Source organism: Acromyrmex echinatior, chromosome 5, assembly GCF_024713525.1.
Source record: "Acromyrmex echinatior isolate Ae372 chromosome 5, ASM2471352v2, whole genome shotgun sequence".
Classification (NCBI taxonomy): Eukaryota; Metazoa; Arthropoda; class Insecta; order Hymenoptera; family Formicidae; genus Acromyrmex; species Acromyrmex echinatior.
This window is the reverse complement of record NC_141856.1, coordinates 468084-486991: the sequence shown is the minus strand read 5'-3', so window position 1 is coordinate 486991 and position 18908 is coordinate 468084. Positions and strand designations below refer to the sequence as shown.

The 18908-nt window shown below is 29.8% G+C and overlaps 1 protein-coding gene across 5 annotated transcripts in view; it reads left to right on the top strand.

Moving 5' to 3' along the window:
- LOC105152147 (lachesin) overlaps positions 1-18908 on the top strand; it is a 554769-nt gene that overhangs the window by 358960 nt on the left and 176901 nt on the right. For all 5 annotated transcript variants that reach the window (XM_087406661.1, XM_087406660.1, XM_087406659.1 and 2 more), the window contains one exon: positions 12070-12176. In XM_087406661.1, the coding sequence (XP_087262787.1) occupies positions 12070-12176 (107 nt within the window). The remainder of the gene's footprint in view (positions 1-12069; positions 12177-18908) is intronic.

The window sequence follows — 18908 nt, the reverse complement described above, 5'->3', positions numbered from 1 at the left end:
TTACTCAGGTGCTCTGCTCGGTACTACTCAGTGTTATTCACCACAGCTATAGTGTACGTGAAAAGGTTAGGTTAGAAGAGATGCGTGTTCACGTCGGGATCATTTTGGTTTACTCTGATACGTTTTATCTCGATCCTCCACTACCGGATCAGTAAGGCGATGGGAACTTGCCTTAGATGCCTGGGAGAGTTTTAGATCGAGGTCCTATTTAAACGGAATTCGTGTGGCTGCAGTGCTCACGAGAATCCAAGCGAGTCCCGTTGGACATCTAGTGTCAAGTCGCCACAGCTTATATAGGATTCATTGATTGTTAAAATTAACTCCAGACTGAAATTATTTCATAATGATTACGATGCAATTAATTAATTAAAATTTAAAGAAGTAAATACAGATGTTATGTTTAATAGTAGAAATCAAATACAGATGTTATGTTTAATAGTAGAAATCAAATCACAAATACTGTCATGATTGTTTAGCAATATGCATACGAAAGTAGTAAATCCTATAATTTGTTTTGTAGTAAAAGAATGTAGAAGAAATGGAATGATTTATTTGAAAAATATTATTCTTTTAACTATATACATGTGTGTTACTATTATTAAAAGTTAAAATTAATTTGTATAAATTAATAAATGCAAATTTTGCACCTGTATTGACCATAGTTATTAAATGTTCATTAATTTCTTAGTCAAAAATGCCGATTTTTTAATGGAAAATTTCTTAAGAATTTGATTATGTGAAAATAATAGTCTACCGAATCTCAGTTAAAAAGCAAGTGGAAAAGTATCTGTAAGTAGGAGCCATATTAGGAATATATTAAAGGAGTATATTAAATGTTATAGAGTATATTAAAAAGGAGTATATTAAATGTTATAGAGGGAGAAATTTATTAATTATTGGAAGATGATTACTCGGTAAACGGTTAGTATCACTTTGCTTATTGAGCCCGCAAATATATATTAGCAAATATATATATATATATATGTATATATATATATATATATATATATATATATATTATATATATATTACTAATCTTTTATAACAAGAGGGGTTTATATCTAGAACGCTCACATCGTTTGAGTTTATAATTTTCATTTATTCTATTGTATGTTCAAAAATTACCGATACTCAGTTATCTGTTTTTTAATATCCGAAATGCTCTTTGATCCTCGTTTTTAATATTTGTTTTGTCTGATCAACATAAGCTTCACAGTCTTGATAGCTTATTTTATATATACCACTTCACAACATAATATTAATTCAATGTTATTTTTTTGCCAGTTTTTATAAAATTATTTAGAGAATTAATAGATTCGAAAGCCACACTCATTTTATATTTATTAAATAGAATTGTAAATTTATCAGAAATATTTTTCAAATAAGGAACGGTAAAATATTTTTATTAACTGTTTTTTCTAATTCATTTAAAAAGCTTTTTTCAGTATATGCATTGATGTTAATGCGATTGTTGATCGTAGAAAATATGAATTCACAATGGATAATTTTCAAGCAAAGTGTTAATCATTAATGTATTATAGATATAATAAGATTTTTCTGAAAATCAGGATGTGACAAAAAAAAGTTCTTTTTAAGAACTTGTAATTAACATTTTAACTATCAAACATTCAAACTATCTGTTAATTACATTTTTTAAATAATCGTAATTAACGGATGGTTTGAATGAAATTTTAAATATCTCCCTAAGTTTGTGGGTTTTTTGTACAAATCAAATTTAATTCTTCCACCATCAATCACATCAAGGAAACTAATACTTTCATTATCACTAACTTCCAAGATAAATTCTAATCTGTAATATGAGTTAAAATGTTCTCATCTAATCTATGACGATACGCTTTTCTCGCTGGAATTCGCTCACTGGAACCAAGGTTCGAAAAAACATAAGACATCAAGTCGATTTACAAAAAAATATCTTTATTGATATCACACTCGTTAATTGACAAATGATTGTTACATAGGATCTATCTACCGCCGTTTGCTGAAATGCGAGGGGTAGGAGAGAATGAGGATCCTTGGACAGTCGGGAGGATTGAACACTACCTTTTAAATCTTCCCACGTAAAGTTTAGGAAAATGCCACTGTGACGGTTTGTAACCATCACGATGGCAACACTGATGAGTGAACATCAACAGTGCAAAGCGTGATCACGTTTGTGTATCTGTGCTGTTTTATGATTTGAATATTGAAAAGTAGATATTATGTGTTTGTTTTTGTTTAATTCCGTTATTATTACTTTGCATTTACTTACTTTGTAAAATTATATTGTCACAATAAAAGATGAGTGTTTTACGTGAGTTAATTTTCGGGCGTGCTTCTTTAAATTAAAAAACTTGAACGATTATTTATTTAACAATATAGTGGTTGGGAGCCTTGGACACTAGTTGGTTAGGCAGATTAGGGACATACCCAAACCTAGGTTTGTTCGCGTTGTTTGCACTTTTTGCACTCAATATTTTTGCTTTCTTTTCTTCAACGTCCGAATATGTACTTATCTTATTTTAAATACATAAGTTTTGAAGATTTCAAGCAATGCGAACTAGAACCTCTAGGTTTAACGTGGCTCTTATGTTTCAGTCACTATCATATTTTTTTGTTTTTATTCATAAGATTACCATGCCATTTAAATATAAAAAAAAATATAAATCGCCGTAATATATCTGTAGATATTATACGAAAAGTGTTCAAGCCTCTCGCACGTAGGGAGGGATGAGCATTTTTTCTACTTTTTATTTTTGCTTATTATTTTCCACGATGGTCTAGCTTTGGCCTAAACTTTGAATGCAAAAAAAAACATTTACATTTAAAATAAGATAAGTATATATTCGGGCATTGAAGAAAAGAAAGCAATAATATTGAGTGCAAAAACCTATAGTTAAGAATATAAGTTATTTAAAATATAATCTTGGTTGCTATTTTCTTTATAAATATGCACTTTATTTAAGATTTTTCTGAAAAGTGTCCGGAAGATGCGTAAGTACCACGCTACTGCCAAGAGTGCGTACTAAGCGGGTGTTGTAATACAAATGAGTCGTCAATATGTACAAAGTATACAAGCGGATCGCATACAAGTAGATCGCGGATGTACAGGCGGTTACAAAGCGGGTCGCAGATACTGATCGTTACAGACAGATCGTGGATATGTACAGACGGTTTCAGGCGGATTGCAAACAAGTCCAACGGAAGTACTCGATTTGAAGGCGGTGGCAGGAAGAACGGGTACCAGTCGGAAGCGCCCGACTGGCGAGTTGTACACCGGGAGCACTCGGCTGCGTACGGGAGCATCCGTACGCGGTACGGAAGATCGGAAGCTCGTGCACTGGGAGCACCCAGCTGTGAATGAAAGCACCCGTTCAATGCACGACGGATTCTTGGAAGCACCCGAGCTAGAAAGAGCGATCTCAAGGAGCAGTCTTGACACGATCAAGGATTTAGACAGGACTGCCTCCTGAGCATTGCTCAATTCGGAATTTGTACCTCTAACCGGTGGGTGCTCGGTGGAATATTCAGGAATTTCGGAATAGAGAGGGAATCTCTCTTACTAATCTCTGCATCGCATGCGTGATTATACGCGTACGCAAGTTGAGAACCCCGAGAACCCGAGAATCCGCGAGAGATAGCCCAAGTCTCATAAGATCATCGTTTATATAGGGATATTGTTAGAGCCGGGAGTTCGAGAGTTGACTGGTCGAGTTTGGATTGGTCGAATTGGGATTCTTTTTGATAGTAGGGTTAGATTTTTAGTTTTCTAGTGTTTGTTGATAATTAGTTATTGGAGAGTTACCGGGACCTCTTTGGTTTTTGTTTTAAGATTAGTTAAGATTTGAAGTGCGCGAGGAGGAAGAGAAGAAAAGGCGTATTCGGCGGAATCTGTGTAACGTAGACAAGTGTCATTCTTAATTTTATGATGTCTTTCCTTAAGTTATTATATATGCAGAGGATGCGTTGACAGATGTACACGTGCAGTATTAATGCGGGATAAATGAATGTCTCTTCCTCGAGTGTTGCTTGTTGCTTCTTAATTTTATTATCGATCGGAATCAGTCTGCGACTTGACCATTAGAAAATATCTTGGCGCCAGCGGTGTCCTTTTAGTAGCTATTATAATCTCTTTAATCGTGGCGTCTGAGGAAGAGATTTCGACATTTTTACTGTGCATGTGTGTTGTTTTTTTTTTATTTTTCTTTGAATGACAGTTGATGGTAAAAGAGCAGATATATTTGATTCTTTACTTAAAAGGGAAGATTTTATTACTATTTAAGTTTTTTCTCGTGGATTTTAATTCAGTTCTCATAACAATTATTAGAAGTTCAACGAACTTTAGTTCTTCATGAAAGAAAGAATCGTGGGAGTCCTCTGGATATAACAATTATAAAAACTGATTTTTTTTAAATTATATATTTTACTAATTTTCCTTTCTTTATTTCTGTCTATTCAGAGACTTCAATAAAAAAGTAGATAATATAAAGATACATTATTATTATTATTTAATTGAGTCATTTCGAGTTTTGATTACATTGTTACATCGCTCAGTATACTTCATCATTATGTTGTTTTTATGAGAGTTAAAAATTATCAAATGCGAAAAAATCGCTGGTATGTCCAAATTTATATCACGAAAATTACTTAAAAATCTAAATATCATAACGTATCATAAATATCAGTTATGCCGTTGAGCAATGTAGACTATATGGACAAAATAAAGTCGCGCATTTTTTTTCCTATTTTATTTATTTCCCTTGAATTGTTTATTTTATAAGAAGGTGACGAAATCAATAATGCAATTGACATAGAAAAGATTAATTGAAATATTAAATCATATTTTTAATTTTTAATTTATATCTTGAATCTAAAATTCAAGAGTGAATTCATTTTCATTTAGCACGTAACGTTTTATGAATGAGATATCGAAATTTTATATGATTTAAGCTCTCGTACGAATATTCACGCAACGTTAGCTTTTTAATTGGTAACTTTAATTGGTTTTGCATCGCTACTCGAGTGCAGTACAACATTTGAGGCAGTCAGCATCAGAAAGGCTGGGGTAATTTGTCTTTCTCGACTAAATAATAATTAGAATAATAATTCGCAACTCGACCTTGCTGTAGCCTCCCATTGGGAAGTTTTCCAGGGAATTCTCTCTGGTCATCATCCCATAAAGCTAGTCCTCGATCTTGCTATCGGAGACATGCAAAACTTCCGAAAACTCTGTTCGCATTAAAATAACTTGCGCTGCCTTTTCCCAAAGTACTGTACTATTAATTTCTTTTATTATACATTCTAAAACTTCTTAGTAAAAAGGAAATGACACGTTATAATCTTTCACAAGTGATTGCGTCAAACTTTTCATCCTTTCCAGTCTTTTTACTTGCTATTTACTTCATTCTTTAGATGAAAAAAATTTTGTCAAATGAGTTTAAGTGTTGACATGTGTTTATATGTGTGTACATATATATGAAATAATTTAATACGAATATATTAGATGCAAATTATTATTATTATTACGATTTAGTCAGAAATGGGATATTACAAGGTACAAATCTCTTATAGAAAATCTTTTGCCTAGTTAAATTAGCTCGTTCCACTTTTATAACAAATAAATTTGCAAAAAAGTAATATAATAGATACATCTCCGTAATATAATAACTGAAAATATTTAGCTTGTTAATATTGCTGACATGACTGCCGTTTCCTGCTAGCATATAAAGAAAGATGACTTCGATATTTTAATAGCAAGTTAGTAATAGAGTATTTCATCATGAAAGAAGAAGATAACAAACCCGGATCTGAACATTTATTGTAAGTCGTTTTTCAAAAAACATGACGGTGAATACAGTATCGAAACTCGAAGTGTTAGGATTTCGGGTTTTCGCCAAGACGTCGCATGTCACATTGGTATATGTCAGTGTGTACGGACTTCCGGTCAGTACGAAGTCTTTGACCGGAATTGACGGCTGCCCTCTTCCGGTTGAGCAGCCAGCCAACTACTCTCCTACTTCACTCTCAAGTGCACCAACTCCAAAGTTCCTCGAAGAGTCGTCACGGACATTCCGGCATCACTTTTCTTTTCTTTTTAGCACCTTCGATTTTCTTCCCACGCCAACAAGCAACATTAAACGTGTGTTCCGCTTATAACGTCAAAGACAGTATTGTGAACGATCGTTTTATTACAATAGCGATAATATCTTCATTATTACATCTTTTTTTGTTTTAATTATTGTATATCAATTTACTAAAAATATTTCATTACGTTTATATTTGAATACGAATTATATTATAATATCTAATATTTATTGAGAATTTTTAATTTAATAGCTAACGTAATAAAATGCTTAAACAACAAAATAAAAAAATGAAAAATAATATCCAATCATTATTTTGGGAAGGTTCATATATAACATACCGCGCACAAAATGTTCGAAAGTTATGGCTGATCTGTCATTATTTGATAACGTTATTTGATAACCTGCGTTTAATCCTACTATTTTATTTTGTGATAAAAACTTCGTATGGTTTCGTATTCACGAGCTTAACGAAACGTCCTTTGACGAGTACCAAAAACGTTGACGTTATTTATTAAAACGAAAGTCAGGAGTGTGACGTTTGTCAACTGGATGGGGTAAATTTTTTCCGCTGCTCGTCAAACGATTCACGTGATGCTATTTAAATTTTGGCGCATGATGATGTGCACTCCCCCCCCCTCTCTTGCATTGTATAAATACAAATACCTTGCGGTTTTTGCGGTTGTACGCAAAGTGCGAAAGAATATGAAGGATTATCCAGCGGCATCGGTTGAATATTCCAGTTTGCGCTGGCACAACGGGAATAATAATGATGAAAATATTGTACGTTTAATATTCTACGAGCACACTTTCAGTCTCGCAGTTGTAACGATATATGCATTTTGGTTCAGCTTTAAACGAGAAGTATCGTCGCTATATAAATTTAAACTCGAATTCCGCGATGCCCCTGTCTGCATGATAATTGGTCGTATTCCGAGTACAGGTGTATATTCGTAAAAATTTGCGTCAACGAGTGGACCAAGCATTACGAGATATTCCACGAATATCGCATAAGCTTTGACAATATTTGGCGAAATAACATGAGATACATAAAAAACATGCTTTATTTATAAATATATTAAATTATATATATATATATTTTTTTTCATCGTATTGTATATATTTTTTAATCACATTGTATATATATATATATATATATATTTTTTTTTTTTCAATGTTTCATGTGATCGAATATAACAACACACATGACTTTATTTTGTAGTATATAACAATGATCAAAATACAATGGATTTTTAATGAAACGTGTCATATATAATATAAATTCCGATCCATACATGCATCATTATTTTTTCCAACATTCTATTCAACTATCATTTGTATTATATAAATAGCTTATATGTATGCATAATTGCAATCTATTAATACGATTACAGGATTCATTGCATTATAAAAATCCGTGAAATCGGATTGCTCGTTCAAGCGTGAATAATTAATCCGTCGATGCTAATAATAAGCGTTCTTTGTATGGTAAGCATGAAATCAAATAAGCAAATTTCTAATGGAAAAGAATGTAAACGAGTAGATTGTAATTAAAATAATTTTACAGACATGAATAAATAAACATGAATAAATACTTAAGCACTGCACCATACCGTGATGACGCGACGGTTGAAAAAAAAATGCAATTGCATTGAAAGAATAAATTCATTAAAGTGTCTAAAAATTCAGTTAGGTACAGATCTGAAAATAATTCTGTTAGAATTAATAAAATGATTTTAGAACGTTCAAGATGATTATTGGAATGTTACCACTTTTTGCAGTATTGCGATCATACTTGAGTTTTATACATATTTATAATAATTTAATGATTCAACAAAAGTATTAATAGTAATTTTTTCAACAAAAGTATTAATAGTAATTTTTTCAACAAAAGTATTAATAGTAATTATTGGAATTATTTTCAGATCTGTATATTTTCAAATTTTTAGGTTCTTCAGCAAAATCGTTCTTTCCATGCGAAATTTAATTTCAATTGCGAAAATACTTTTGAATATGCCAATGTCATCCGTTGTGATCTCGTGGATTTCGGAAGTGACACGATAGATGTGACCCAACGAGTAATCGTTTCCCGCTAATTTATCTTCGAACGGATCTCATTGATCGACGACCACAATTCAGCGGAACAGTCTGGCTATTCAAAGATGAAAAATTCACGAGCCAATACGAGCACGACGAATTTTCTATTTGGCCATCAGGAGTTTATCAGTTACAATTATCGTTTTATTGACGCCTGGTCAATGATATCTTTATATACTAAAATATCGTTGAGAGGAGGATAAGTTAATCGCGTTAATGTTTATGGCAGCTCGACTGTCATCAATTATATTTCGTGTCACTCATCACCATGTGGATTCGCATTATGAAGGCTATGTTCCAAAATTCACTACTAGCGCTAAACATCTATAGTTTACGTAACGTGTAGATTTCCAGCACTTGCAGTGAATTTTGGGGCACAGTTAAACCTTTCGGATTGGAACAAAAGTTCGTAATGCTATTTCATTTGTATCATGTATATATGTTTTTAAAGAAATTTGGTAATAATATTAATCGATAGAGCAAAATTTCATCTTTAATCTATTTCTTTAATTGCGATAAAATGATTTTTAACGGAATTGCAATTAAATAAAAATATTCCTTTTATAGAGGAAAACTCTCTATTATGAGAGGCGCTTAATATGAGATAACGACGTTTCTGCTAAACTAGCAGAAACTGCTAATAAGAACGGTATCTTGGTTCAACCATAAATTTATTGCTCTTGGATTGAAAACTATTTAGTGGAAAATTCATTATTAGATTATGCCTATAGTCGCTGTAAAAAAAGATGTTATAATTTGAATGTCTTCAAGTTTCATTGACATAAGACTTTAATCCTTGTTTATTATTTATTAAATAAATATTTGGCAATAAATTTTTCATATAATTATAGAGTAATATCGTACTAAAAGAAAAATGCGGGATATGAATTGCTTAATTATAGAAATTAGATTTGATGATTGTAAAACCATAAGACGTGGAAATCGAGATGTCCAGGTATTTCTAATATAAAATTATTGTATCACAGTGTTTGATCTTATCTAAATAAAATTATCTGGATCTAATCATCTAGATGAAATTTTGACGTCATCTTATTTTTATCTAGATAATAAAAATATTAATTATCTTTATTTTTTTAGATGAAAAAAAGTGTCATCTTTATCTAGAATAATGTTTAGATAATTTAGTTTATATTTTTCACGTTACTAAAAATGTGCACAATATTAAAATATTTTCTTCTATATATAATAGTTCATGTTTGCAGAAAAATTTTCAGCTTTAGGAAGAGAATGGGTGCATCCAATAGCATATATAACCATTCACTTGCACTCAAATGATTTTTTTATTCCTGTACTTAAAATCTCTTTCTCTCTTTCGCCAAATATCAAACATATTATTCATTTAAACTACAGTAGCATCTGATATTTGTTTTAATGAATAAGTGTAAAATTCCTATAACTATTATTACACGATGGAATTCGCAATATGACGCAATTAAAAACATTCTTTTGTATAAAGTGAAGCTTAACATCCTTTTTGAAAAATTGAAGATTCAAAAGTTGAGACCAAATGAAATCGAATTTTTAGAAGAATTTATTATAATATAATCATGTCTCTCTTGGCAACAAGCCTCGATCTGTTATAAGGAAAAGTGACTTTTCTAGATTTGGTAGCTTATTATATTAAATACTTATTGTATTAAATACTTATTATATTAAAAGAGAAACAAAATCCACACATTTATCATTTTGTAGTTTATCATTTTGTCACCAAACCATTGGGAGTTGGAATGATATTTAGCTTAGAAAAACGATTTAATTCGTTTAAAAGTAAGCAGTTTATCTTGGTTGCTATTTCCTTGTCAAGATTTAAATTAAAATGGGTGCTAGAACCATATATGGAAAAAATTATTTTTTTTTTGCAAGAACTCATAACATACATTCTCAAAATATAATTACTTTCGAAAATAAATCGTCTTCTAGTAGTGTAGATTTTTTCCGTGATGCAGATAAAAAAAAAAGAATTTTTGACACAATCAGACATGAATAGCAATATAAACATCATTTTCATATTTGGAATTAAAGTCAAAGTAAATTATAAGTCTAAATTCTCTTAATTCTTATTCAAATGTAAAAAAAATGTTTTTTAAGTTTAACACGTTTTTGTTGTCATCAGCATTAGTGTGTCTTTCCAATTCTGGACAACAAATGTATGTACCTCGACAAAATCATTTGTCTGATAATAATGTTCAAAAAACTATTGTTATTACGTAATAAAGATTTATGAGTAAATGTGTGAATGTCAAGCTAGCTCGACTGTGATTGGTTAACCAATCATTGTGACATCTTTGCGATCGTGCAACTAATATAGGGGAAAAAAACTGTATAGAATTTTTATTCTTTATAATGTCTTTTCTTTGTAATTTTTCATTATTTCTTTGAAAATTGTAAGAGACGAAATAAATAACGAGTTATTAAATATTAAAATTATTAAATTTAATATTTTTTAATTATTTTGAGAAGAAACTGATACCTTAATTTATAAACGAATAAATTGTAGTAAGTAAAGTTCTTAAAAGTAAAGAAAATTATCTTGAACTTTTCAGATGAATATATAATATTTATCTATATTATCTAGATTAATTTAAATGTAATCATCTTTATCTTATCTAAGATAAATTTCCAAATTTTCATCTTATCTTTATCTAGTTTTAAAATCATCTATGCATAACACTGATTATACAATAATAAAAAGGACAACCGAAATGAACATTGAGTTTCTGCTGGAACTTGGTTCCAACTACCTGAAGACGAGTCCTGGGTACAATGCATCGCATGCTAATTTTATGTGCACATTTGTTGTGTATTTTAGAAATTTACATAAGTTTTTTTAATTGCAATATACTGATGTACTTTGCATTTTATTATTTCTCTATTAGAGCATCTCATATTAGAAGCACAATTTTTTGATTTTGCGATTTGCCCACTTTTTACATTTCTTTAATTTAAAAAAAGAGTAAAAATTCAGATTAGGAAAGCATTCCCCAATGACCTTGACTTTGACATATGTTGTTGCAAAAAAGTGCTCTTTCAATGTACTTTGACATATTATATTAACTACATTATGAAAGGTGTTAGAAAAGTTTTATATTGCAGTCAAAATTAAGTAGATACCTATGTTGTTAGAACTTTCAATTCTTTGAAAGGGATTTATCATGTGATAATGATTAGTTATAAATAGATTTTTGGGTAAAAAATCAAATTAGGGGAGCATCCCCCAATGACCTTGACTTATATATGACCACGCATATGTTGCCAAGGTCATGACCTTGAGCGACCTCCAACAAGTTTTAGCCATCGTTAAAAAATTGTTAACAGAAAAAGTTCTGTTATATAAGACAAAAATTCTCTGCTTTAAGTTGTTGAAGATTCTGTTTTAAAAAGTTGTTAACAGTGAGACAAAAAAAAGTTCTACTATATAAAACAAATAAAAAAAAGAAAGTCGCTTTGCGTAGAAAGTCGAAAAAAGGATGTAGAATTTACATAAAAAAATATCTGAATTTTTACCCAAAAATCTATTTATAACTAATCACATGATAAGTTCCTTTCAAAGATTGAAAGTTTTAACATAGGTACTATATCTACTTAATTTTGACTGCAATATAAAACTTTTCTAACACCTTTCATATGTTGTAGTTAATATAACATGTCAAAGTACATTGAAGGAACACTTTTTTACAATTTTAATAGCAAATTTGTTACAATTGTGACATGATAGAGCAAATAAATGAAATTGTGTTCAGCACCCAAAAGACTACTGAAAATAATTAAATTCCGTTCTTGTGAATTTTTTTTTGTTAAATAGTGTAATTCGTCATTGTTATGTTACTCTCATTGATACATATAACTAACGCAACCTTTTTATATGTTGTAGCGCTTTCCGACCCACCGATATTTGCCGAGCCGATACCAAATGTCACTGTGGCACTGGGAAGGGATGTCAGTCTACCCTGTGTCATCGAAAATCTCGGAAGTTACAAGGTAACATACTGAATTTGAGTGCCGTAAGTGTATGAACGTACATGATCGCGATCTAAATTGAACGCCTCCTTTCTTAGTTTCGCACAGACAACCGGTTTCTCTTATCCTTGTAAATTTTCTTCTTCATTCCCGGAGCATGTTTTCCAAGCGGTCGGAACTTGCCGTCCTTTACTAAACATAGTTTCCTCAATTATTCGTTAATCGGATTACAAAGAGCGTGTTGCAGCAGTGGTCTCGGTAAAGATGTTTCTTACGAAATTCCGTTTTTTAAATCATATTTCACAGGGTAAAATGCTTAACTTCCTCATAATATTTTGCATGTAATGTTTTTGTCTTAATTTCTACGTAAAGTTGGATGATTTTATGTTATCTTCTCTTATATATGTGCAATATAATTACCGGTATTTACATATACATACATTATTTCGCGTTTTCTTTCATAATGAGGGCTTTATAATACATAACATATAAGAAAACCAGACTATATGTTTTCAAGTAGTTGCTACATTCCTTTTTAAAGTAACATACAAGTTTGACGCATATTTTTCATGAAAAATGTGTAAATAAATACATTATTATTACAATTTAATTACAAATACGACCATACAAACGAGCATACATGATGTTTGATAATTATTGTTCAATACTAAGGTCACATACCAATAATCTGTAGACGTTTCGACAGAGTCTTCATCAATTAGCATTCTACTTAACACAAAATATTGTTGTTTATTGAAAAAAATTCCATGTCAATTATCTTCACTAATTATCTATCACTGTAAATAATTAAATCTGATGGTAATGGTAAATCATGTCCGTCGTAATAGATATCCGAAATTTAAAAAAATCCAAAACAAAAATCTTCGTTTATAGGCGAGAATCACGTTCAGTCCCATAATGTGAGTTTAGTGTCAAGTTAAATTAATGATATGAAACAATTTTAATAAAATTTTCCAAACTATCCTTATTTGATAATAACGCTCTTTATCGAGTCCCAAGAATGGCTGAGATCGAAAATATATACTCATGTAATATTGCAGACCTAGGTGGGATAAACCTAGGTGGTGCCTTTTTTTACTTTAGGAATCTCTATTTGAAATATTACACATCAACAAATCGCGCAAAGAAGAACAGGTTTCCTTGTAAGAAAAAAAGACAGACACGTAATCGCTATCTGGTATACTTTGTGATCTGCGGGCTCGTCCCGCTGGCATTGAAGACCACTGTTAGGCAACCGTATTGGAAACGCATCAGTTGTCCCGTCAGGGAGTTGGATGCGAGACGCCACTATACCGCAGCCTGCAGGCGATCAACGTTACACACGAACAAACATATCGGCAGGCGTAACGAGCGATGTAGTTTTCCAAAGTGAAACGGCGCTCCGAGGGATATATGAAAAATCGAGGAAATCCTTGAACTTCATTAAAAGTTGTCGATCGTATCGTCATTTCCCTTTTTGCGTTTATCGTTTGGAGTCACGCACACGGTTGGAAAATTTGTGTTAAATTTAACACATTTCACGTATCTCCAATTCCTAAAGGATCCATTGAAATTTTTGTGTTGATTTAGCACAAGATGAACATGTTAGAAAATGATACAAATATTGTATAAACAAATTAACACAACAAATGTAACAACAACGCAATTTCTAAGCAAGTTATGGAAGTAGGTATATTTTTCAATAAAATTAAAATTTATGATATGTTAAATTAACACGTATTTTATTTATTTATCTTAGAATTTGTATTTTAAAATACATTATTTTTACTTTCAGTATTTTAAATTCATTATAACATTATTAACAAAAAATTAAAATTTAAAAAGGCTTCTTGATCTTTGTTTGTTGAATTTCAATTTTCTGTGGACATTATTTTTATGTTATTTCTTTACTTACTCATAAATTGTGTTATTTTGACACTAAGAAATCTTGAATATCGATTTAACATAAAATATTCAAATAACGTAATCATATTGTGTGCCTTCCAACAAGCGACACAGTAATCATGTCATCTTTGTTTAACATTGGCAAACAATAAGGATGTAATGATCCATTCATAAATGTCACATCGTATCATTTATGTCGCTTGTTGGAAGGTACACATTAGGTTAACATTCGGATATGTTAAAAATTCAACACAAAATTTTAACAGGGAGCGATTTTAACACAAATACAAAATGTTTTTATTATGCATACCTATAATATATATTTGACGTTAGAAATTCGGTGAGATGAATGAATGAATCGTGATAATTTTATGAGAATTTAATTCGGCTGCTAACGATTTTATTATGCTAATGGAAAGCAGATATGCATATCATACATGGCGGTTTCAATGATCGAAGTCTCACATGTTAATGAATAAAATATTATTTTATTGTTAAATGATGTGCGACTATTCGTGTAGTATCGAATTATAAACATAAAAAAGGAAATGTAATTTTTTCACTATTCTGATAAGGCTCAAACTACGTGGACAAAATATGCCAGTTAATTAAATCAGGAAGCAACGTATACCTGAAATGCGCGTGTATCTCGCTTCGTTTCTCTCGCGGTTTGCAATTACTTGAAAGCTGTATTCATATTCAGATGGACATGTACCGTTAGACAGAAAATTGCATCAAGCACGCGATTACGTCTCGCACGGATAGCCTCGAGCGACAAATGGGACTGATCGTCAACTGATCGCGCGCAAAAGATATCTGTAATATTCCTTGTGAAGTCCATTGATCTCTATACAAGATATACCAGGTAAAATTACTTTTATAGATAAAATTACTTTTATTTACATATCCTTTGATGAATACATCTCACAACTATCTTGTCAGACGATTTTTGATTAGCAAAAATATTGGAATAATAATTGAAGTAGCGATTAATTGCATTACAGATAATTGAAACAATTGAATTATTATACGTAACGATAACATTATTTTGTAAAGCAAATGAACAAGGTTGGGTAGTGCTAAGTTAAAAAGATAAAAGTTAAAAAGTTAACTTAACTTAGTTACATTATAAACTCTTAACTTTTTAAATTAATTTAATTACATTTTATCGGTAACTTTTAACTTTTAACTTTTAAGTTGATTATTTTAAGTCAATTCTCAGATACAAAATGCGAGTGGCTAATGAATATATTTAGTAATTTCATATTATATAATTGTTACTTGTGAACAAAAATAATCAGATTCTTTAATAAATATGCTGTGAGAAAGGAAAAATACGAAAAATTATGTAAAATGATCACATTTTTTTTTTTGGTTGCTCATTCGAACCAAATTTAATTTTTAACTTTTCAATTACTTTTTTTATTAACTTAACTTTTAATTCAATTAATTTCATTATGGATTAACTTGTATTTTAATTAAGTTAAATTTTCAAGGCTATTAACTTTAATTTACTTTAACTTACAAGGAATGTTTTACAATTATTCGGATTTGAAGCTCCATGAAATATATTGTAAAACATGAAAATCTAAGAAACACGTATTTTTTTATACGTGCGCTAACTGATATTTAATGGGTGAAACATCCCTTGGAAAAAAAACGGCATTTTTTTTTTAGACGAATATCGTCGGAAGTATAAAACATAGAAAAAAAATTTTTAAACAAAAATTGTATGGTTTCAAGAGTACTTTAAAGTTATAAAGAAAAATTGTTTTTTATTTTTTCGTTTAACAAAATATCCCTACCACCCATAATATTTTTAAATTAAAAATTTTTTTTTTTTACCAAATTAAAGATTATCTTTAATGAATTCAACCATGTGTAATAAAGTTACATTATAACATCATTTTCGAGAATTAATTATTAACGCTTCCGCACATACGCTATTCATGCTTATATGCGTAAGTAATTGTCGTCGGAACAATAAAATATTTAAATCAATGAATAAGGAAATTGACATGACTGATATTTGTAACATTACAAATTATAAAGAATGTTAAGAGTTATAATAATTTTTATTATTTCTCTTTAAAGTGAGTAAAACTTTTCTATTCATCTCTATACATTGCTTCCTTATAATAACTTAAGATTATTCTCTTAAAGTTATTTTTCGTTTTACTATCTTATTGCTTTAATATCTTATTTACTTACGTTTACGTAATTTCTAAACGTACTTAATAATGAAATAATTTCTAAATGTTTATACACAATAAATTTATATTTTGTATCGTTTACTCATTATATATATTACGATAATGATACTCGATGGAAAATGTTTTAAACATAATGACTTCAGAATACAAGAAATACTTATTTACATCAATAAATTATTGTAAAAACATCGAAATCTGGTAAAATGACTTCAGGTAGTTAAATAAATTTCCTTTTACAATACATTTTCAGGTACTGTTTTACTAATAAAAAGTAAATTTGCATAAACGAAATAATATAATGAAATTATAAGTCTCATTTCTATGATATATTTTATATTTTATTTAACAATCTCATAACAGTCATAAAATACACATAAAATAGTTATTAATTTAACATTTATATTTCTTACAAATCATTTTAAAATGTGATTAGAAGAAACTTATTTTCCAAACGTTGGTTCTAATAGCGTTCTTCTTATCGATTCATTGTCCAATATTATTTCAGATTTAACGCCTGCAGGAAAATGTATTACTATTATGATTATATCGAAAGAGAGTTAGATATTTACGGATTTAGAATTTGGAAAAATTTTACTAAAAGATTTTCAAACGTTGTTTTATTATTGGAAAATAATATAAATTTACGTAAACGACATAATATAATAAAATTACAATCTCTGATACATAATCAATTGTCTCCGCGATATCACAACTTATTTAAATATTGGTGTGGTTTAAAAGTGGTTATATAAACGGAAGACCAGAAGAATTTGAAAATCCAGTAGAATTTAGTTTTAACAAAAATTCAACAACATGTGATATCGAAGGTTGCAGTGATATAGCTGTAGTAAAATGTTTATTGGGCAAAAAGTTACACTTAAACATTTTTTAACATTTAAAATATTTTTTCATCAAGTATCATGAGTATAATGAGTAAATGATAATATAAATTTATTGTTTATATAAACATTTAGAAATTATTTCATTATTAAGTACATTTAGAAATTACGTAAACGTAAGTAAATAAGATATTAAAGTGATAAGATAGTAAAGCTGAAAATAATTTTAAGGGAATCTTAAGATATTATAAGGAAGTAATGCAGAGATGAATAAAAAAGTTTTACTCATTCTAAGGAGAAATAATAAAAATTATTATAACTCTTAACATTATTTATAATTTGTGATGTTACAAATATCAATAATGTCAATTTCCTTATTCGTTCATTTATGTATTTTATTATTCCGACAACAATTACTTACGCATATGAGCATATGATGCATACTGTAACTTTATTACACATGGTTGAATTTGTAAAAAAATAATTTTAAATAATCTTTGGCAAGAAAAAATGGAAAATTTAAAAAAAGTATGGGTGGTGGAGATATTTTGTTAAACAGAAAAATGAAAAAATTTTGTTTTTCTTTATAACTTTAAAGTATTCTTGAAACCATACAACTTTTGTTTAAAACATTTTTTTATATCTTTTATGCTTCCGACGATATTCGCCTACGAAAGAAAAATACCGTTTTTTTTCAAAGGAGTGTTTTGCCCCTTAAATATGAGTCAGCGCACGTATAAAAATACGTGTCTCTTAAATTTTCGTGTTTTACAACATATTTCGTGGAGAATCACAGGGCCGTGCAAAGGGGGGGTTCACAGCATGCACTGTATCAGGGCTCCCAGTGTAAGGAGCCCCGAAATTTTAAATATTAAACATAATGCGAGGGGAATAGCGACAGCCATAGAAATAAGGATTTTATGCAAAATAAAATATTCTGTCTTTTAACGATTCCGTGTTAATGTCAGAGGATTTATATACGATCTCAGGAAGATACTCTACAAGTAAAGGAATTTCGTATAACCATAAAGTGCTACATTTAAGATTACAATTCTCGTATTGCTAGAAGAATGTCTTGCATATACTGACATGCACGCGTAATTACGGTAGTTATGGTAGCACGTAAATGATAAACATTTTCTAACAAAAAAGGGTAGCATCTTATATATCCTTTTAAAGGCTATTCGAGTTATAATAGAATTTTCTGTAGAGGAATTTCTTTTTAATCATAGCTTATGTTCTTATTTTGATCCATGAATACGTGTTATTGATGTACGCGCCTGTTTGATATAAAATTTTTTGCTTAGAAAAAATGCTAAATGTAAAAGGAATTCTCTGCTTATCGGCAGAATATTTTTTTAGGGTGAACAGAACCTATATATTTCGATGTATCCGATTTCTGATAGATTGAAATCGTGTTATTTCTATTGCTATCGCTATTCCCTCGCATTATGTCTTTGGCTTTACATAAATTATCTATGATTTCTATTTAAATTAATCTCTTTCCAATTTAATTTGCACATGCAGATGATATTCATTTATATTTTATGTACATTTCAAAGAAGTTATAGTTTAAATTTAATAAAATCTTAAAAATTTATATCTTATATTTAATGCAAAATTATATATCGATAATGCAATTGTTTATTTAACCAAGTGGCTTTTATATATTTTTTTATGATAATGATACACAACTATAAATAGCTAGTAGGTTGCATCCAGCTCGCGACACTTTCCACTTCAACTCACGATATCCAAATCTGATGAATGGAAAAAATGAAAAACAGAGTTAAAAA